The 22,897-nt window shown below is 42.7% G+C and overlaps 2 protein-coding genes across 2 annotated transcripts; both read right to left on the minus strand.

Moving 5' to 3' along the window:
* Positions 1–128: 128 nt before the first annotated feature.
* iyd (iodotyrosine deiodinase) lies at positions 129–3,745 on the minus strand. The gene is made up of 5 exons (XM_076984442.1): positions 3,448–3,745; positions 2,110–2,304; positions 1,662–1,821; positions 1,232–1,388; positions 129–1,052 (listed from the first exon to the last, which is right to left on the minus strand). The coding sequence occupies exons 1-5, from the start codon at positions 3,635–3,637 to the stop codon at positions 870–872; spliced, it is 885 nt and encodes a 294-aa protein (XP_076840557.1). The 5' UTR covers positions 3,638–3,745; the 3' UTR covers positions 129–869.
* A 6,528-nt stretch (positions 3,746–10,273) lies between these two features.
* Positions 10,274–21,299, minus strand: ppp1r14c (protein phosphatase 1, regulatory (inhibitor) subunit 14C). Its single transcript, XM_076984291.1, has 4 exons — positions 20,978–21,299; positions 12,851–12,934; positions 12,432–12,464; positions 10,274–10,838 (listed from the first exon to the last, which is right to left on the minus strand). The coding sequence occupies exons 1-4, from the start codon at positions 21,212–21,214 to the stop codon at positions 10,764–10,766; spliced, it is 429 nt and encodes a 142-aa protein (XP_076840406.1). The 5' UTR covers positions 21,215–21,299; the 3' UTR covers positions 10,274–10,763.
* Positions 21,300–22,897: the final 1,598 nt, after the last annotated feature.

Genomic DNA, 22,897 nt, shown 5'->3' on the forward strand with positions numbered 1-22,897 from the left:
AGTTCTACAAATCACTTTTTACTGAAGACAGATGAGCTGTAAGTGTCATCAAGCTAAAAAGCTACAGATTACAAGTTTACAATATGTATATAAAGATGAACAAATATGACAAGGAAATCAAACATTTTTGCAGCTTGTTTATTGTAATCACTGTGCAATATCACACAAGGGATGAAGCAGGTTGCCAAGGGGAGAGCCTTAAATCTTTTTTGTTTTGACTTTATTCATAACGGTGAACATGTAACATGAACAGATGGAACAAGTCAGGACAACGACTGGCCAACCACACACAGCACACACACCTAAATTCACAGACATCAACGAGACACACATAACACTAACAAGATGATAAACAGGTGGGAAGAATAACACTGACGAACGCACACATATGCAATGACACACATAAATGTAAACACAAACAGACACCCACTAGCATGAAGGAGGAGTCAGGGGAGGCCAGAGTGGCATGGCTTATTATGTCAGCTAAGAAAGAGATTCCCTTAGTTTGTGTTTCTGATTACACATACACATATGATGTGTATTTCTGAGTCTGCTGAACAGAGGGAACCCAGAAATAATGGATCATCTCTAACCTGTCCTGCACACCACATCTGTCCCCACATAACTTGGAAATCTTTAACCTAATCCAAAGTACCCAGCACTTTATTCAACATTTATCCTTTAGGAGTGGTTTGGAGGCAAAGGTCAATATTCTTCAAGCACTGATTTTTTCCCCAGCCTGAACACTACTGTCCAGTGCTGTTGCCTCGTTAAACTAACAATCCAGACCAAACCCATCCATTCCACAGTCTACTACTTGCAAGCAGTACACAGTCATGTTAACTGTGTTCATTCAAAATTAAATGACATCACACAAACACCATTATGTTATCAAGTTTCTTGCGGGTGAGAGCCGGTACTGTGGCGTCAGGTGCCGGGTAGCCAACAGGAAGCAGCATTAGCAGCTTCTCATTGGCCGGCCTGTGGAGGAGGAGCCTAAGCTGTGGACCACAGTTCAGAGGCGTGGTTGTGACGGTAACAAGTCCAACATTCTGATGAGGGATTAGATTAAAAAAAAAGTGTCATGCAATCACTGCACAAAGAAAATCACACTTTTCATCGATATATCAATCAGAGCATACAACAGCTGAGGGTCCATTAGGACACCAACGTATGAGACTAATTCAGAAGGAAATAGGCTGTGTTCCAAATATGTATACACTCTCCACACCTGCAGAGCAGCAAGTAAGAGTCCACATGAAATGGACACGCTGATCTCGTTGTAGTAATGCGTCCTCTTCTTTCCGTTTGGCAGAATTCCATATGTTTGTTTGAAGATGAGAATCAGATAAGGAGACGTATCCAGGTACTCCTTCACCCAGTTCGTCCTTTACAAGACATCAAGTGTGACCTCATCAACATGTCATGTCCAAAGAAATATTCATAAGGCACAGGTGTTAAGCCTGTGGAATTTACACAATGTAACCACAAGGTGGTGCTATTGTTGCGCACCCTTAGGAAATTATATGAGTAAATCAGAAAGTGTGTGGAGTGGTACTAACATACATCCACTCTCACAGAAACACTAAAACACAGATAAAACACACACACACACACACACACACACACACACACACACACACACACAGCTCGATTATCACCGGAGTTTCTTAAGGTCTTGGACCCATTTGTTCCCCATCCTCTGTTTGTAGTTGAGTTCTTCCTCTTCTTCCACAATTTTTCGGATGTTGTGCTTGGTTTCCCCGTCAGACACCACCACAAAAGTCCAGGGCTCAGTATGAGCACCACTTGGTGCCGTACCTCACACACACACACACACACACACACACACACACACACACACACACAGAGATCAGCTACGCACTACACACAGAATTTTACATCAACACTCTGCATTTTGACTATGTCAGGGGCATTTTGACATGTGGTGTCTTCAGTGACATCTGGCTTTGACCAACAAGATACCATGCAGCAGTTTAAATCTACTCTTTAATGTTAGTGCAGACATCACAAATCAGCTTTGCCTCTGAACTTGTCTGACGTCAGCAGAAGATCGGTCTCCTGTGACTGGGTTTCGTAGTCCTGTACCTGCTGTGCGAATGACATTATCAATCACATCTCTGGGGACGGGATCCGGACTGATGAAGCGGACAGACCGGCGCTGGTTCAGCAGGCTGAAGAACTCCTGAGATCGCTGTAACATCTCCTCCTCTGTTAAGCGACGAGGCGTGTATGGAACGTGAGTTAGGTTCTCTGTACCTTCAACTGCCCAATCATCACCCTCTACAATAAAGACGACATTGAATTTAGCCAATCACCACCATGAGTTAAGAATAGGATGCAAACATGCAAACTACAATCACATTATTAGAATATAAACACGTTAATTATGAAAGCTAAACTTCTGTACATGCTCTCTGCATGAAGAAATGAAAGCTCTGTATTGCTCTCTTTCACTGTAATGCACATATACTCACAAACACGTGAAACACAGCCCTTCACATCTCCAAAACCATCACATGCTCCTGTCTCATATAAACCATTATTATGAATTATTATTCTTCTTCTTTCGGCTATTCCCGTTTAGGGGTCACCACAGCGGATCAAACTCCTCCATCTGGCCCTGTCCTGAGTGTCCTCCACTAATACACCAGCCACTCTCATATCCTCTACCACTGCATCCATAAACCTCCTCTTAGGTCTACCTCTCTTCCTCTTGCCTAGAAGTTCCATCCTCAAGACCCTCCTACCAATCCTGCTCTGTCTCCTCTCCTTCAGCTTCAGAACCCTCTTCCTCCCTCTCCTCCTCCTCCTCCTTGTCCCAAAGGTAGTCCAATTTTCCGCTAATGCCCTGTTCAATATATTATATATATATATATATATATATATATATATATATATATATATATATATATATATATATATATATATATATATATATATATATATATATATATATATATATATAAGCAATCGACGTGAAATATTTTAAATATATTTAAAATGAACATGTAAACGCTACAATATCTTCTATGTAATCATTTTCGTGTCATCACTACTAGAAACGCTTGGTAATTTTGCTGTGCTGTTTATTCTGTCCTGCGCGATCACTGCGTCACTGCCCAGTGGATCGTCACACATGGCTACACTAAGTGCCATTCGTCATGTGTGTGCAAATATGATATAGACGTGTTGATACCAAAAAAATAAAATAGATATTATTTTTTAAAAATATAGTTAATAATCAGTATGCTTAAGTATGCATGGCGACTAGGCCAAAGCAAACGTTCAAAAATATTCACTCTTGGTTCTGGCGATAATAAAAGAGAAAGAGAAATAGAAAATCAACAGACATTACAAAGGGTCAAGGCGACCAAGAAGTTATAAATGTGAATTGAATTGTCAGGCTGCGTGGGTGGGTTGTACCGTTGTCTTTACTGCTGATTGCTGTATCGTCCTGGAGGTCCTCGTCCACCCACGGCCTTGATTCTCCTGCGGCTCCTCTTGGTTCGGTTGTCTCCTTTGACTGCGTACTTCTGTAGTTTTTGAAAAGTAAAGCGACAACTACGCATAGAATCGCTATAAGCACAGGAGTAAATGTAGAAATCAGCGCCATGACGCCGTGAAGACGCGGAATGTCAAGTGTTTCTTGCTGCTCTTAACCACGTAGTTTGGAATGTCAAAAGCAGTGAGGTATACTGGACCTTGTTGAAAGATCCGGTTACATCTGGAACCTCTTTTTTTGTTAATATTTAAACTCTCTCTCTCTCTCTCTCTCTCTCTCTCTCTCTCTCTCTCTCTCTCTCTCTCTCACACACACACACACACACACACACACACACAGGTGTGCACAGGTTAATCAGACTTGGTCAAGACAATATTGCAGTAATGCAGAGTGTCATAATTACAGCTGAAATATGTCCCACTGAACAACGAATTATGCCTGAATGTTCAACATATACTTGGTAACTGTACGTTGATTATGGGCTCTTGAGCCCCAGATTGTAAAAAAAATCCTAAATTCACCACTTGCCTAAGTACCTAATTTAATCAAATTCTTTTGTATAATGCACTGCCGGGTATAACTGGTTATTTATACCATTTGGATACAGACAATATATCTTTCAGTTCCTGTTTTAGCGTGGCCACTGTTGTGGTGAGGTTAGACCGTAGGATATGATCATTTGGCCTACTTCTGTATTTATATATATATGTATATATGTATTTGTGTATTTTACATTTCGAATGCATGCTAAGTAACAGTAATATAGTTTTACATCTTTTGCCTATGAGGCCAAGTGAACAAATTTGCTGTATAAGGTTTATATAAAGCTTGAAAGAAAGCGTAGTCTGCAAAACTGAAGACATATATAAATGTGCCATTTTCTAAAAAGGAAATTCTTCATTAGATTTCCAGTGGTTCTGTTTAAGCTCAGTGAGAATCTAAAGTGATGGATTACTCAAAACGGACTCTAATGGAGCAGCATTGATATGAACCAAGATATTTAAGAGCAAGGTCATCTTTACATGTTAAAATGTAAAGACATAGGACCTCAGGCATCAAAATGCAATTTGTATCTGTCACGGTACAGCCCCTGACCCCTCCCCTTTGGGCCAGTGTTTATGTCGTCTACGTCTAGACGTCTGCATCTGTGGATCTTCGTGGGTGTGGATGTGTCTGAATGTTCATCAGTCTCACCTGTGGCTCGTCTCGTGATCACTCGGGGCTCATGTGGTTTTGTCAATTTAATGTGCGTTCGCGCAGTGTCCCGTGCTCGTCTCTGTCAAGAGCCATATACGTTGACGTGTCAGTGTTTTACGTGCACTTTCTGCGCTATTTGTTTACATAAGTGACGTTAGTGTGTGCAAGATCGGACTCGTGCTTCATCCTTCTCTTAGCGCCCAGCGTCACAGTATCACCTGGTCATGATGTTCTGTGTCTTGAACCAGTTCTCAAGCATATGTACTCAAAGCACACACATATATTTCTCAGGAAGCATCTTAATGTACTATTGCCATAGCACTCTGGGGTTCCACACAATGGACCCCTCTGGTTGAGCAGCTGCTACCAAACACTACGTATTTAATATGCTGCCTTGTTTTAGCTTCAATAAAGGGTGGTGGGGCTTGCTGAGTTAATCACAGTGGAGAGTACTGTACGAAACTCCACACAGCAATTCAGCAGGTGTCAGTGCTGCGAGGTGTGGTCCTGCTGCTTTGGAGACAACTATATAGTAACAGTTTCCAAATGGTTTTCTTTGGACTTTTCGTTTTGAATACGCATTAGCCGACGGCCAGTAAGGTGTTGTTCTTCGGTGTCTGATGTATTTCTTGGCCACTGAAGGCCTGTGGAATTATGGGAGTTCATTTCCAGGAATCTCTTAGTGAAAATCCAAAGTAGAATTTAATTACCAGTACTAAGACTTGCTAGGTGAGGAGAACACTATATAAAACACGTTAAAAAGCATCTGTAGTTTTGCATTTGAAATTAGACACTACTAATATTTCTGAAACTGCTGAACATGGCTGTCAAATCACAGAGCCCAGATATGTAATTTCAGGTGCTATTTTTAAAATTCATTTCACTGATTTAAAACTGCAAACATGTGTTTGGGTCACAAGCTAATGTGAATAAATGATAGTCAATAGAGTAGAAGTGAAGGACAATGTGAAGGACAATGTTAGTCATATAATGTTGCATTAATAATGCACCAATTCATAGATTTAGTGATGGAAAGTGTATCTTCAGTTTGACGGCATCCAATTTAACACAAAGTCTACAGCGTAAGAATTAATTAAGCATGACTCTGATCCTCTCGTCTGTCTTCAATTTTCCAGTTTCTGAATAACTCTGCAACTTGGCTATGAGTGTGGGTACTATGACCAGATTTCTGTCCCTCATTAATGGTAATTACACCGCAGCCTCAGTGGCTAAGGACATTTATTACAATGCCTAATGCAGTTTGAAAAGGGAGACGGATTTCTGCCTGCCTGCATTTCAGCATCACATGTCACATCTGAGCATTCCCACATGCTATTTCACGCCCTCCGCTCTCAATAACAAAGTACCAGAGAAAGTTTTAATCTGTGTGTGTGTGTGTGTGTGTGTGTGTGTGTGTGTGTGTGTGTGTGTGTGTGTGTGTGTGTGTGTGTGTGTGTGTGTGTGAAAGCCAATTCAACAACTACTGTTATTTAATGTGTCAAAAGCTCAGAGATCAACAGACATGCTGCTGAAATGGAAAAGAAAGAACGATCAATTAATTTACACCATTATTCTCTGTGTCATCACTTCAAGATCATTAACTGGAATTATTTACTCCACTGATGAAATGCCTAGGTAGGGATTTATGAATCATAATTCCATGAAGTGTTGTGATTGGCTGCTGACATTTACAGCCCCTTTGGGCACCGAGTATGAAACAGAAAGAGGAGAGAGAGGCATAGATAGGGCTTATCACTTAAGGCTTATTAAGTGTATTCCATCCATTCAATTTGCTTTGCACTTACTGAGTGTGTGTGTGTGTGTGTGTGTGTGTGTGTGTGTGTGTGTGTGTGTGTGTGTGTGTGTGTGTGTGTGTGTAGGTAAATGAACAAAAAAGAGGTTATTTGTTGCTGGTTGTTACTCTCGTCATGGTTCACCTAATGTCCCAGAATGCATCTGCCTCCCCTCGGATAAACGCCATCCCAGCAGGAAAGGCTGTAAATTGCAACCAGATTCGGTCTTTTCAGAATCCCTCCATCAACTCTTTCCCTGCTCTTACACTCTCCATTAGACGGTACAGCTTGAGCGGGTGGCGGTTACAGTCCGCAACTAGTCTTGCGCATAACATCATTTGCACATTTACCAGCACTTTTTTAGCGGTCTGTCGTTACGTGACCATTTCATGGGCCGATTTCGCTGGAGGAACGCAGATGTGCGATCCTCTGGGCAGATCCATTGATCTAATATGCGCGAGAGATTAGAGGTTGTGTGGCTCCAGGGATGGGGGGATGGGAGGAGAGAAGAAGAGGGCACGAGGCGTGATGTACAGCACAGCAGAGGTGAGAGGAGGTTAACAAAACAGGTGTGAGGACAATACAAATATGGCAAATGTCAGCAGTTACAATATTATTAAAGGTTAAAAGAAAAAAACAAAACAAAACAAAAACGGAACAACAGCAACACCAAACAATTGTGAAGGCTGAAGAAATGTCATGCTCGTGTCATCGACCGTTTTCCTCACATTCACCTTGCAGTCACAATTATTCATCTCGTGAACGCGCCTTTCCACTGAAAAAGTGGGTCAGGAAATTTAAAGGCAAAGCGCCTCTAACAGGTAAGAGACGGACCACTGCGACCCATAACTTTAACTCTCCAGCAGACGGGGGAAATGCCAGGTGCTTTTGCGATATATATTAAACGCACGATCACCCACAGCGTTACGAATTTAACCTTAAATTCTAGAAGATGACACGACTGGGGAAGGAGAAATAATAGGATATGAACAAAATATAGGCTTAATACAGAAACACCATTACTTTCTAGACCCCCGAGGACTACGAAACCAGTAGTCCTAAATGGAATCCGTCAAGGGCTGAGCAAGTTTTGTGTGCACGCTGAATTTATAGCCAGCAGGTGTCTAGACAAGCATAAATATGATCTAGGTTTCAATGACTTCAGAGAATGCCTGCCATGGATTCTTTGAAGATACAAAATACATTTAGACATACTAATTTCCCAAACTGTATTTATGTGTATTTTTGTAGACTACATACACTCACTGGCCACTTTATTAGGTAAACCTGTCCAACTGCTCATTCACACAAATGTCGAATCACATAGCAACTCAGTGCATTTAGGCATGTAGACATGGCCAAGACAATCTGCTGCAGTTCAAATTGAGCATCAGAATGGGGAAGAAATTTATTTAAGTGAGTTAAGTGAACGTGGCATGATTATTGGTGCCAGACGGGCTGGTCTTAGTATTTCAGAAACTGCTGATCTACTGGGATTTTAACACACAACCATCTCTAGGGTTTACAGAGACTGGTCCGAAAAAGAGAAAATATCCAGTGAGCGGCAGTTCTGTGGGCGTAAATGCCTTGTTGATGCTAGAGGTCAGAGGAGAATGGCCAGACTGGTTCGAGTTGATAGAACGGAAATAGTAACTCAAATAACCGGTCGTTGCAACCAATGCATGCAGAAGAGCATCTCAGAACACATAATACATCAAACCTTGAGGCGGACCACACCAAGTGCCACTCCTGTCAGCTAATAGCAAGAAACTGAGGCTACAATTCACACAGGCTCACCAAAATTGGACAATAGAAGATTGGAAAAACATTGCCTGGTCTGATGAGTTTCGATTTCTGCTGCGACATTCGGATGGTAGGCTCAGAATTTGGCGTCAACAACATGAAAGCATGGATCCATTCTCCCTTGTATCAACAGTTCAGGCTGGTGATGGAGGTGCAATGGTGTGGGAGATATTTTCCTGGCACACTTTTGGCCCATTAGTACCAATTGAGCATCGTATCAATGCCACAGCCTACCTGAGTATTGTCCATCCTTTTATAAACAGTGTACTCATCTTCTGATGGCTACTTCCAGCAGGATAACGCGCCATGTCATAAAGCGCAAATCATCTCAGACTGATTTCTTGAACACGACAATGAGTTTACTGTACTCGAATGGCCTCCACAGTCACCAGATCTCAGTCCAATAGAGCACCTTTGGGATGTGGTGGAATGGGAGATTCACATCATGGATGTGCAGCTGCCAAATCTGTTTGGAGTTCCAATAAGACTAAACCAACAGCTTTTTCGTTTTCTTTATTATATAACTAAAGTAATGCAAAATACACACACGCACACAATAATAATAATAATAATAATAATAATAATTACAACAATAATACAAAAACAAAATATCTATAATGCAGATATACAGTCAATAAAAATCCTGAAGATGTAAATCTTTCATAAGAATAAACAGTAATATTGATAAGGTATAAAAAAAACAGTGTCTCATATGTGAGTGCTATGCTCAAAACGCTCCCTTCTTGCCACTAAACTACTCGCAAAAGTAAGGACGTCATTTACTAAAACACTCAAATGCACTTCTAAATGTTCTCAGAAAAAAATACATCAGCTAACCCTCGCAAAAAACCCTGAAGAATCTTTCATACAGTGTGTAGTATGAAAGTGTCAAAGCAAACCAAAACCATATCCGACAACCTCTAAAACCCGCCCGCTGCTCAGGGGAACCTCTCCAACGTGCCAACGTGTTTTCTGCTCTGCATTCCAAACTGCTGATAACAGCCGCTCTTAACAACAGGAAATGCAACAGCCGACATGGTGCATCTCCTAATAACCTTCATCCGTCTGTGTGCAAGCCAGTGATGAAACAAACCCATGAGGAGAAACACAGCATAAGAACATTAGAAATGTCATAAGTAGACTCACAGGAAATTGCTTTTCGCTCACTCACTCTCTCAGACACGAAGGCCAAATTTTCCTGTCCCTGTGCTGGAGTGTTAAACAGGGAAACAAGAGGAACAGCACCATAGTAGATTATTTTCCTGGTTTCCTTGTTATAACATGATTTATATTTCAAAGCAATATCTGACTGATTTCAAACCTTTGAGGTGAAGACTAGTGCTGACATTTTAACATGATGATTACATACGTTGACGTACTGTTGTAGTTCTTCATATTAAGTCCACCATTTTGTATTCTTTGGCAGCCATTGTACAAATGAAGAGGTAAAAAAATAAAAAGTGTTGTCTGAATTAAAACGCTAACATTTAAAAACATCCAGTTCTTCTACACATTAAATGACTTGAAAACCTTCACATACTCATATCACTTTACATCAGCTATACGTGCCAGACATAGTCATATAACTGTCTGTTATATGATCCATATGCTTCAAAATCTCCTGTCTTAGCTTTTCAGAACTGTGACCTATGAAATCCAGCCATGTCTTCCTAAATACAAACACTCGAAAAATATGTTAACAATGGTGCGATTTCATTCACCAGCCACAAATTATGTGCAACGTAGTAGTATAATGATATGTGACATTGCTTGTGAAATGAATCATGAACTAAACTACAGGTCATACTGGCCCTTTCTAAGGGACTACAATACCCAGCATGCCTGAGTCTGGTAGGGAGGGTTCTTCATTTCCTCATGCAAACATGGTGGCGGTGTCCTCAAGCTTAGGCCTAGGACCAAAGCTTATTTATCCAAATTCTTGACTTCCAAAAGGTCAGTCAGACAAATGATCCAACTAAAATCCAACACCAATGATTTGCGATACTACAGAAATATCAAAGGAGAATGGAACAGACTCTACTGCTGAGAAGCAAAGAAATACAGAATGCAGAGAAAATCCTAAATTGTGTTTCATTAAATTTAAACCTCATGAAAGCAGTTCCCTGCTCCCATAGTGTTTAAGTGTAAATAAGGTTACAGGCTTTCAAAGCCCTTCTTAATTGTGGCAGCCTACACTAAGGGCACACTAGGAACTAAGTAACGTTTATTGGGGACTCAGATTCTTCAAGTCCTGACTGAGCATTTGGAGCTTGGGATGTGTAGTCAGAACTGTAAGAAATCTGTTGGGAAACTGAGTCTTGGGGGTGAGAGAGCTGGGGGCGTGGTCTGGGGGGGGGGGGGGGGGCGTGGGCTTTCACGCCTCGTGATGGACTGTGGGACTTGCTGTCCTCGTTGCTGGATTGTCGTTGGCATTTTGTGAGCATTTAAAGGCTTTTCTTTTGAGGGGCACTGAGTTTCCTCATACCCCTTATCCTGCCAAGTAGCTCCTGCACAAAAGCCTGCAGAGAGAGAGAGTGAGGGAGGAACATAGAGAGAGAGAGAGAGAGAAAGGGGGAGAGAGAGGGGGGGTGGCAGCCACACAATCAGTCAACATCAGTTCATCTGCTCAGTTATTTCACTTATAGTGGCCTTTTGCTTTGCCCTTGAGCAATCATTAGCGTTTACTATACCGCTCACTCCTTAGCTCCTGTGTGTGTGTGTGTGTGTGTGTGTATGTGTGTGTGTGTGTGTGTGTGTGTGTGTGTGTGTGTGTGTGTGTAAGTGTCTTTAGCTTAGTTGACTTCTGTAAGGTAACTGGTCTGGTTTTAATGCCTTATTCACACACACACACCCACCCACACACACACACACACACACACACACACACACACACACACACACACACACACACACACACACACACACACACACACACACTCCTTCAAATGCTGTTAATTTCAGATTTGCAGTTCAAGATGGCTGGTGTCCAGATTAGAAAGGCTCAGCACGGCCGGGAAGGTTGATGCTATATACAGCAGCATCCAAAAATGAAAAAACGGAGAACACTACAGGAGTTATGGTCAAAGGCTTCAGGGTTGGACACTGGAGCCAGTTCTTCATGAATGGTCATGGAAGGCCAAAACACTGGCATTCGCCCAGAACAGGAAGCACTCCCACCAGAGGGATGCCCACTACCTCCAGCATAACAGATGTGTTGCGAATCGTGCACCACGCTGGGCTCAATTATAGTTCCTGCATGTCAGCATATCTGTGGCACGGCGCAGAGAAGGGGTTTGACATCAGGGGAGATACCCTGGTGTGCACACCTACAGAGTCAACACTATGTGTCATGTGTATATGAAGAACGTCAAGAGAACTCTGTCCATATGGGTAGCACCAGAAATAGCATGAAAACATAAGAGACACTTGAGGATCGGTTATGAGAAGACATATACACACACACACACACACACACACACACACACACACACACACACAGACGTGTTTTATTAATAGGAAGTTTATATTAACTGTAAATTAACTATATTTTATTTATTGCTTCCAGTCAATCTCATCGATGTAGGAAGAAAAGAAAGATTTTCTTTCTTCTTCTTTTGTTTATTTTTGTATGTTCTGATTCCCCACTTAGTGCACAAATATTATTTTCACCTATGTGGGACAAAACCTACACAAGTGCGTTTTTGTACAATATCTGAATGTTTGTACAAGATCCACATTTGTACAACATTGACACGTGTTTGTACAACACTCACCAATCTGTTTATCTATGTATCTTGAGGAATAGAGTAAAGAGGGTACATTCTGTAATTATACATCTGTAAAGTAGCCTTGTTCATGTGTGTGTGTGTGTGTGTGTGTGTGTGTGTGTGTGTGTGTGTGTGTGTGCGCGCGCACGTAAGAGGCTCTGTGCTGCCAAACACCACAATGTGGATTAATTAGTCCTTCCTCTAAAAGCCACAGCTGAAATATCTACAGTCATATAAGTCCCTGCAGCAGTTAATGTAAATATCTAACTCATACAGTACGGGCTGGTACTGTACAGAGCCATCAGACGATCCCTGTGTACATGTTGGACATATGGGCCGACTTACATCCGTGGGCTTGTAGCAGTCTGTGAGGGATTCCTGGGGAGACAGAGGCACAGCAGCGTCAGTTAAACCCAATCAGGATCATTCTGAGAAACAGCTCAGGGGGATTATGGGAACATGACTGCCTGGAAATGGTTGTTGCTAGGGTAGGTGCAATACCTCTTTCTCTTGTTTAAATATAAGCAAACACATACATGCACATATGTACGCACACATAAACACATGCACATTTGTACACACACATAAGCACACACATGCACATATGTACACACACATAAGCACACACATGCACATATGTACACACGCATAAACACACACATGCACATATGTACACACGCATAAGCACACACATGCACATATGTACACACACATAAGCACACACATGCACATATGTACACACACATAAGCACACACATACACACCTGGAGTTTTATAGCTCTCTCATCTTCACTGTTCACCTCCAGAAGATCGTCAATGTCTATCTCAACCTCAGGCATCTCCTCTTCCTGAAAAACAACAACAGATCCCCATGACACAGGAAGCATTATTGTAACCCTTGACCCCAGCAAGTGCAAAGTGAGGCCACCTAACACACACTAACACCAATCACACTTTTGAACTCCTGTTACACACCAAACATAATCGTTCAACTTACAATTTGATGTTTAGTTACATTTAGAGAAAAGCAAGTCTGTGTTTCTACTATTGGAAATATTAGGGAATAATAAACCTCTACCACAGAAGTGTGTGTACTGTTAGTGCTGTGGTGTGTATCTGTGTGTAGTGTTAGTGCTGTGGTGTGTGTCTGTGTGTAGTGTTAGTGCTGTGGTGTGTGTCTGTGTGTAGTGTTAGTGCTGTGGTGTGTTTCTGTGTGTAGTGTTAGTGCTGTGGTGTGTTTCTGTGTGTAGTGTTAGTGCTGTGGTGTGTGTCTGTGTGTAGTGTTAGTCCTGTGGTGTGTATCTGTGTGTAATGTTAGTCCTGTGGTGTGTATCTGTGTGTAATGTTAGTGCTGTGGTGTGTGTCTGTGTGTAGTGTTAGTCAGTTGGTGTGTGTCTGTGTGTAGTGTTAGTCAGTTGGTGTGTGTTAGGCAGGACTTGAAGAATGTGCCAGAAGGGTGAGAAGGAGAAGAGGTCTGTCACAAAGACACACACACACACACACACACACACACCATCCCACAAGATTCTGAAATGTTCTGAAGTTCATGGCACACAAGGCTCAGTTTAATCTGTAGCCTCGTTAATCATAACACTGCACCAAAGTGATGACAAATACACACACACAGACACGCACACACACACATAGAAAGCAAGATGAAAGCTATAAATATACGACCCCATCTACATCTGAAGTGGAGGAAGGGCCAGATTTTCCATTTAGCAATCTGTTTGGAATGAAAGACAGACATGTGAGTGTGAGACACACACAGACTGAGAGAAAGACAGAGAAAGAAAGAGAGAGAAAGGTGATAGACTGGAAAACAGGAAGAAAAGAAGAAATGAGCTGTGTACATACAGTGCCCAGCTAAAAGAAACCAACATTTCCTCCTTGAGACAGATGTCCTGCAACCTCCCCTTTTCTCATAAGTGTCCCGCAAACTGTCCTGCTCTGTGTTATTTTGTGCACTGGTGTCAGTGTGGCTTCGGGACACAGCCCGTGGCTACGTCCCCGTTCCCACCAACCCCGCCTGGGGTCAACCTCTGTGCCACATGTCTGAGAGGACTGGAGGAAAGAGTCCCTCAGAGGGACAGGGGGGACAAGGGGACAGGGAGACGAGGGGACTCACGGCATGCCGACAGACATGAGCAACCAGAGCAGGTTCTTGTAAATGATGGACAGGAATAATCTTAATCTCAGTTTCATTCCACTCTCTAGCTCTGAGAAACAGCACTTTGCTTGAATCTGAGGGTCTGAGTGTGTGTGTGTGTGTGTGTGTGTGTGTGTGTGTGTGTGTGTGTGTGTGTGTGTGTGTGTGTGTGTGTGACAGCCATGGTTGTTTGCCAGTTGGATACACAGCTGAGTCTTGACCCTCCTGTTCAATTTCATCTCTTATGCACACATATGCATATGTACACATATGCACACACACACACACACACACACACACACACACACTCTCTCTCTCTCTCTCTCTACTTAAATACGTAAATCTAGCACAGTACATTCACATAATCAAGCAGAGCAGTCATTTGAACAGGAATAAAGCTGACAGCAGTCGCTCTAAGCCAAGTGGCAAAACGTTCTGAATGTTCAGAAGTGCCAGACTCATCAGACAGAACAAAGACAAAACCCAAAGGACACACAAGGACTTTAAATACTGCAGATGTACAGAATACGCTATGCATTAAAAACACAATCTCACCCACAAACAGAGGCTCCCACACTCATTTGTGCACCCACACACACTCCAGCAGACACACACACACACACACACACACACCTTAATGGTTATCTTCTGGATTTGTGTGGGAGTCTGTTTAATAAGCATTCTGCCATTAGACTCAGCTTTTATATTTTATTGAAGCAGAAACTGCTATTAATCAAATATGCATTATGGATAATAACCCAATCTATAAGAAAATTCAGCACCTCCCTGTGTTAAATCACAACAGAAGAAACAGAAGGCTGGGGTAATCAGACACGAGGTGAGACTTGTGGCACCTCTCTGCAGTCTACGGGACAACAGACAAGACAAGACATTGGTGAATGTTAACCGTTTATAAAATAATACATTTAATATTGTTCGATTCCTATCATTCTAAAACTCTTTTATGTTCATTTTGCTGATTTTATTATTTAATTTGTCAACATGAGCTGAATTGATAGAAATAATGGGCAGTGTGTCTGAGAGAGATAGAGAGAGGGAGAGGATACAGAGAGCGAGAGAGGGACAGAGAGAGGGAGAGGACAGAGAGGGAGAGGATACAGAGAAGGAGAGTGAGACAGAGAGACAGAGGGATACAGAGAGATACAGAGACAGACAGAGAGAGAGACAGGTACAGGCAAAGATGGGAAGAGATTAAGAAAGTGAGTGAGAGAGAAGAAGTGGGTTAGAGTGATTAGTGTTGGTCTGCAAAGCTAATAACAGAAGAGTTTGGACTGTGTGTGTGTGTGTGTGTGTCTGTCTGTCTGTCTGTCCACTACTTACAGTCATTCGCAACTGTCTGGCATTTAATCCTCTTAAAACCTCTTGCCAATTATGGCGTTTTAGTGTAAAATATTTACATTTCAAATAATATTGCAGTGTGTTTCATACAAAATCACTTTCTTTCTTTTTTCAGATGTATCTATACATTCTTCATATTGAGTTGTACATATTGAACAGGAAAACAACAAGAATCTCCTCCAACGTAATGTACTACTCACACAGAGGGAGTACATCATAAAACAGACAAAACTAATCAAAATGGGAAACGATAAAGCAGAGCGCCTACTGCAGTAGTAAATCCGTAACAGAGCTCCACCACTTAGTAATTATACAGTTTTGTAATAAATATGTTATATGTTCCATTTGGCAGACAGAAAAGCCATTCATCTTCATATGTTCTACATACAGGACCCATAGGCTTCTAACTATGTTTGTATTTGCTGACAGACTCAAACTGGTTTGTTTACACACCCCTCTTCTTAATGATAACCACAGGCTCCTCTGAAACAAACATGGGCACCACCACCCCCCCCCCCCACACACACACACACACACACACTCACTACATAGCCAGGCTCACTGAGCTCGAACACTCGTGCTGACCAGCTGCGTAAACACAACACAGATGCATGTTCAGACAAGCACACAATGTCCATCTCTCTCCTAAACACAAACACACAAAGCACATTTTACACACATGCACATACACAGGGGAGTATGTGTATCTCTCAGTGTGCACTAAAAACTCAGAATAAAGAGGAGAGTGGAATCTGCCCCCCCCACACCTGCCTGAACAAAGAAAAACAATCGACAAATCCTAGACCCTCCTAATCAATCACAGAGTGTAAATCCATCAAGATAAATAGACACAGAGAGTAGCTAGCCACCTTAAGATAACACTTCATTAGCCAAATAAGTACAGCCTGCAGTCAAATAGCAAAGAGTCTCACAGCTTCCCCCAATACCCAGACCAAAGTCTACCAAATCAAATATACTTTCACCTTAGGGATTACTTTCAAGTAATTCCAATGAGAAAGTATGAGAGATGCATGTCCATATACTGTTGCATACATTATGAATTAAAAACCCAGCCAGTATGAAACCTTGTAATCTGCATTTTTTTTAGTTGTGCCGGTCGATCAGACGCTCGTGTGCCTGCAGGGCGTGCAGGAGACGGATCCATTGAAGGTTCACATCAGAATATAAACTGGCCCCATAATCCAGCCGCAGGAGTCAGCAGGGCTCATGGGACCAGCCAGATGTACAGCTGACGGCAGTGTCCATATCACACACACACACACACACACACACACACACACACACACACACACACACACACACACACACACACACACACACACACGCCCGCTCAGACTGCTAGCAGAACAAAGCTAACAGAGTCCCATGTACACAAAGGCACACAGGCAGTATGGGGTGATATATGAGCCTCTTCTAGTCTATGGAATAGGTAAGGGACTTTTGTGGTGACGAGATGAACTGAGGAAAGTTCCCTTTCACTTTGACATAACACACACACACACACACACACACACACACACACACACACACACACACACACACAGTATCAATCATTTGCATTATTATTTACACTGTATGTAATATTAGGTAAGCATATATGAATGACTTTTCCCTATACCTGTGTACACATGTGCTCACACACGCACACACACACACACACACACACACACACGCGCACGCACACACGCACACACACACACACACACACACACACTCAGCTCAGCACAATGAAATGTAATCCCTCATGACCTCAGACAGACAGACACCCCCTCCAGTCTGAGGCTCAAAGAACAATCGATTCTGAGAGAGAGAGAGAGAGAGAGAGAGAGAGAGAGAGAGTTTCTGTTTCTGTGTGTGTGTGTGTGTGTGTGTGTGTGTGTGTGTGTGTGTGTGTGTGTGTGTGTGTGTGTGTAGAGGGGGGGGTACATACAGAACCTCCAATGAAACAACTATGCTACAGAGCGTCTATGTGCATCAACAAAAGATTTTATACAACAGTATCAGCTCAGCAACTGTTGCCACCTGAATCAAATAACCTTAGTGAGAGTCAGAGCCCACGACAGATCAGAGCACCAGCCCCCACACAAACACAAACTGAACATTCTCCTGAAGATACTATTGACAAAATTAGAACCTGCTGTATGTCCTGATCATTCAGAAACACACACACACACAGAATCTGCACACTCACAACCTGCTGTGCTGTGTCCCCAAAATAGACTGAATTGCCAGTACTCTGTTAAGCCTGTTCAGCTTTTTGAAATGACCTCCAGTGATTCATACAGTCAGTTAGACACGCAGGAACAGCAAGACAGTTGGGAGAGGGAGAGGGGGAAGAGACAGAGAGAGAGAGAGAGAGAGAGAGAGTTTCATCACAGCAGGCCCACTCATACATGATAATGAAGCCTAACCATTTCAGAAAGTGACTGAGTCTGTTAACAGTCTCCTCTGAGCTACGCAGACCATCATTTGTGCAAAAAGGTCTAACACATCATCCCAAATCATTAGTGCAAGGGTGACATTTACAAGCCACTCAAGACTAAGAGAGCAGCGGCTCCTCCGTGCACATGTGATCTGCAGGAGTGATGTGTCAGCAGGCCCACGTACGTCTGTGACCAGCCTGAGACTAATAAACAATTACAACAATCACTGCTGTAAGCTTTTCCATTATGTGCATACACACACCTATGTACACACACAGACACACACACACTGCTTCAATATCGTGAAGTAAGCTAAAGATTCTTTGGGCTGAGTGAGTCTCGGGGGGGGGGGGGGGGTTATGATCAGCAGCGTGGCTGATTCCTACTGAACAGAGCTAACCCCACTTGCTCCTTTTCACCTCCTCTCCTCCCCACTCTTCCTCCTCCCCCTCTTCCCCCTCTTCCTCACCCCCTCGTCATGCTCCTCCCTTTCCACATTACGTCGGTCACCCTGATTTTGTCCATTTTACCCCCACTTCTCTCTCTCCCTCTCTCCTACTCCCCAAGTCAGAGTGCTGATGCAGCAGAGTGCACGAGGAGGAAATACCTCCTTGTCCAGCAGATAATGATGTAACCTGGGAACACAAGTGCACAGCTCTAATCTTCTCCAGGAGTAAATTAGCATGTGGGAGGAGGAACATCACTACAGGTTCACACCAGACACAAATAGATGCGTTTCCCACAAGAATCAACGGGACCACCCCGTCCTCTCCTGCGTCCCCCGTGTCTTCTATGGTCTCCAGTTTCATGTTCAGATCAGAAGGTCCATTTCTGCCCATTTCTGAAGGTCACCTGGCCTTCATTCACAGTGGCTATTAGGAAAGAAGACTTGAATGCACTGATGTCAAACACAGAAACTCATAGTACCACTCGTCTAGTGTACACACAGTGTTTTTAAGGAGGTGAATGGATGTTTGTTCAAACAATAACGGTCAAACAAATAACAACAAATGTACCAAAGTAAAATGAATGAATTAACCGCATCTGCTGAACGACTCGACCGTTCACACCTCTGCTTATATTCGTTGCGATGCCCGGACGATAAATGAGGATTCCCTGCGAACTCAAACTGAGATCATTTTCCGTCTCATAGACCACCATCAATTCCATGGAGAGATCAGCAGTAAAATCACTTGCAGTTTGTTCGTCTGTGCTTAACCTAAACGCGTGTGCTGACCACAGCACTTTGTCATCAGTCAAACCTGGACCCCATTCATTACACCCACCACCAAACGAGCAACTTAAGAGGGAAAAGACCGATGTTTTCATTTTCTGCTGTTTGATGTCTTTGTCTGCGTCGTTGGCATGTAAATCGCACACTGAGTTTACCTCATATATTGTTTTTTTCATCCCACTGATGGTTAACAATCGACCAATGTCTGATTTGTTAACGATATGTGGATATGCCACATCACGAACCTCTCGAGCTACCCTAAATGCACCTGATTCTGTACTCAATAACCTATAAATACGATGTGAATCTGTGAGGCTGCTTAAATATATTAACGTTCAACGTGATCGCCTATGTAGAAAAATCTAAACGAAAGTAACGGTTGGATTTGAGTTTAACGTTGGAATGCAAAAAATATTAGAGAAGAACATTACACGGTTTGAATTCACTCATAACTCATAAGCACAAAAGGATTTCACGATCGCTGGTTTAATGTTCAGGTTTGATTGTATGCCATGCACTGCCAGTACAACAGATGTCGCTACAATAAAGCGGAAAATGACAGTCATTCAAAATATAAATAGGGTGAAATTCGGAGAAGCGAAGAATGATTCAGCCTCATTTAAAAAGATCAGATTCAGCACATCTGGCCACATCACCACTATGAACAGCATTAAATAATAATAATATACTCATAACACTAAATGTTACAGGTAAACAGATTACACTGTAATTGAACAAATGCTAAGAAAGTAATTTCGATAAATATATTTGGGTATTGTGCCTCGTTGCCTGAATTCACCCTAGTCTATTCATACGCAATGAGAGAGAGAGAGAGAGAGAGAGAGAGAGAGAGAGAGAGAGAGAGAGAGAGAGAGAAAGAGAGACTATGGATGCTCTCTCGCATGAACAGCAGACCGGTGCCACGAGTGCGTTTGAGGAGACGCGCTAAACGGGGTCATCGCGCTGAGATTTGATTGGTTGTGATGGAAAAGGCGCTGCCAACATACGCATCGCTGTGTATAAACACGAGCATTACAGCCACGGGCTTCCCAGCGCACATCCAAGGGACATGGCGATATAAGGCGATGTGTTCGTTCCACATAAGCCCAGTGGGCCAATGCATCAGACAAGACAAATAAACGATACAGCCACGCAACGCTGGACAAAGCACTCGTGATTGAGCTTATTCGGCATCCTAATATTCCCAAACTTCCCAATAACACATTCACAAATAAAGACAAGAATACACCTGCGGAATCTTACAGTGAGTCTTATTCGGGGACATTTTCTGTCTGGCTCTGAAGACGTAAGATCATAAAACAACCCAGACAATCGTCGTCTGACAGCTGTCCGGTCCTCGCAGCCATTTCGACTACTTTAAAAGTCACAAATGATCTCACATACCTACAGACACTAAACCACCATGTCGCGTTCACTTAAAAATACCAGAACAGACACCGAGCTGTACTCGCGTAAAAGCGCCGCAGAAGTGACCAGGGATAATGTAGGTCAAATAACGGAGAACATCGATTTAGCAGTTTCTCTAAAGGCAAAGAAGACACGAGCTGCATATGGAGCTGACCGTGTAGCCCTGCGGGCTGAGAGAAGGCAGCCGGGCTGCTGAGCACCCCTGTGGTGTTGTTTGACGTGCAGCCGGTGCGTCCGAGCGAGGACGCGCCTGGGGAGGCTGGAGGGTCGCGCTCACCTCGCAGTCGTACAGTTCACTCAGCTGCTCGATGATCCACTCTTCCAGAATTAATCTCTTCCGCAGCTCCTTGCGGTCGTACTTCACCGTGACTTTGCCCTGTTTCTTCTGAACCGGGTCATTCCGAGACATCTGAGCGTTGCCCGCACAGCCCACCCCGGGCGGCGTTTGGAAGAACACGCGCCCCGGAGACGGCGGCAGCTGCGTGGACGTCTCGGCGGCGCTGGCGGCGGACATTGCGAAGGATGAGCGAGCGTAATGCGGGGGGGGGGAACGACAACTCTGAGGCAGCAAATGGTCACAATTTCAAACACTTGCTATTTAAAGCCCCGTTCTCGCTCTTAAAGCTAGTGGGAGGGGATTCTCGCAGAGACGACTGCCCCAAAGTGCTCGAGAACGCAGGATTGGCGAGCGCGTTTCTTGCGCGCGCTTATTGGCTGCTGGACGATATCGCTAATGCAGCATGCGCTGTACAGGTTGGGGAAGAGCAGTGTGATTTGGACCGAGTGGCTGACATGCACGTCTCATAAGCCCTCGTTCTCCCTACATTACAGAAACACATTCTGGATTTGAGTGAATGCGGCTTTGAAAGCTTTAGCTCTGTTCTAAGTGTGCAAAAAGGATCTAGTGATGTTTAGATTCTGTGTGTCCCCAAATGAACTCTGCTCCTCTCATCCAACTGTCCAGACTGATCCGCATTCAGAATAAAATGTCTCTCTCTCTCTCTCTCTTTCTCTTTATTTCTCCTGGGTGGAAGGGTAGAACAGTTTGTGACTGCTGCTGCACCTCATTAGAGGTAGTTTCATTATGTTACATAAGCTCATAAAAACTCAATCTCTTTAACACACACAGATAAACTCACATATACAGTAATTAAATAAAAATGTGCATGTGTGGGGGATAGACATTTAAAAAATATATATATGTTTTACACACCTCTAGGCTTCTAGGGACATGTGCCCTAAATATAACCGTGACCCCCCTCCCCCCTCCTATTCCCCCTCCCTCGTATTCCCATTTTCTCCGTCTGTCTTTTCTGTCTATTTCTCTCACATTCGTGCATTCACCATATAAAGTGCCATGACAGACAGCTGGACTTGAATAACTAGGCTAGCCACCATGTTCTCTTCTGTTCCTGCACCTTCTCCAGTCTCATCGAGTCTGGGACTCACACTCTTACTCCAAGACATGTTGCTCTATTTTTATATAATAATATGCAGGCATGTATATATTTGTTCATGAAAAATAATTCATTTAATATGAAAATGGCTTGGACATTTATAGTAGAATTTTGTACAACTTTTAGAAGAATTGTGCCCACATATATCTAAATTTCACCGAAAAGTGCATTTTTTAAAAGACCACACAGAGATAACGTATGATTGTTTCAAAAATTTATTGAGTTTGATAGCAAACCAAAAATCATCTATAGCAAGTGAAGGTCATTCCTTCATATGGTAACCTGAAATTCCTAACGAGTGTAGCATAAATTGTTGCCATTTAGAATATAAATCATCAGCTTTTAATATAAGATTTAATGATATAAAAATGTATTTGTATATTTAGTGATTTTTATATTTAGTAAAATTGCACATAGTTCATTTGAAAGCCAGATACTTTAATAAGGTATTAATAAGGTAAGTCTATCGAATCTAATTTGTGACTGGAACAGCTCCAAGTTTGCCTAAGGTACATCATAGACTTTACACACACACACACACACACATTTTGTAAAACAATAGACTTTCGTTTTTCTGTGACTGGAACAGAAGCCATGTTAAACTGTTACCTCTGCTATATTCAGATGTTCCAATTGTCTTTCCGGTTTTGGATCAACCCATCAGCTGTCCCCTAATTAACCCCTAATTAGCCCCTAATAGCTGAGCCAATTGCGTTAGAGCAAGAAAACACGGACACGAG

The sequence above is a fragment of the Brachyhypopomus gauderio genome, chromosome 21 (assembly GCF_052324685.1).
Source record: "Brachyhypopomus gauderio isolate BG-103 chromosome 21, BGAUD_0.2, whole genome shotgun sequence".
Taxonomy (NCBI): Eukaryota; Metazoa; Chordata; class Actinopteri; order Gymnotiformes; family Hypopomidae; genus Brachyhypopomus; species Brachyhypopomus gauderio.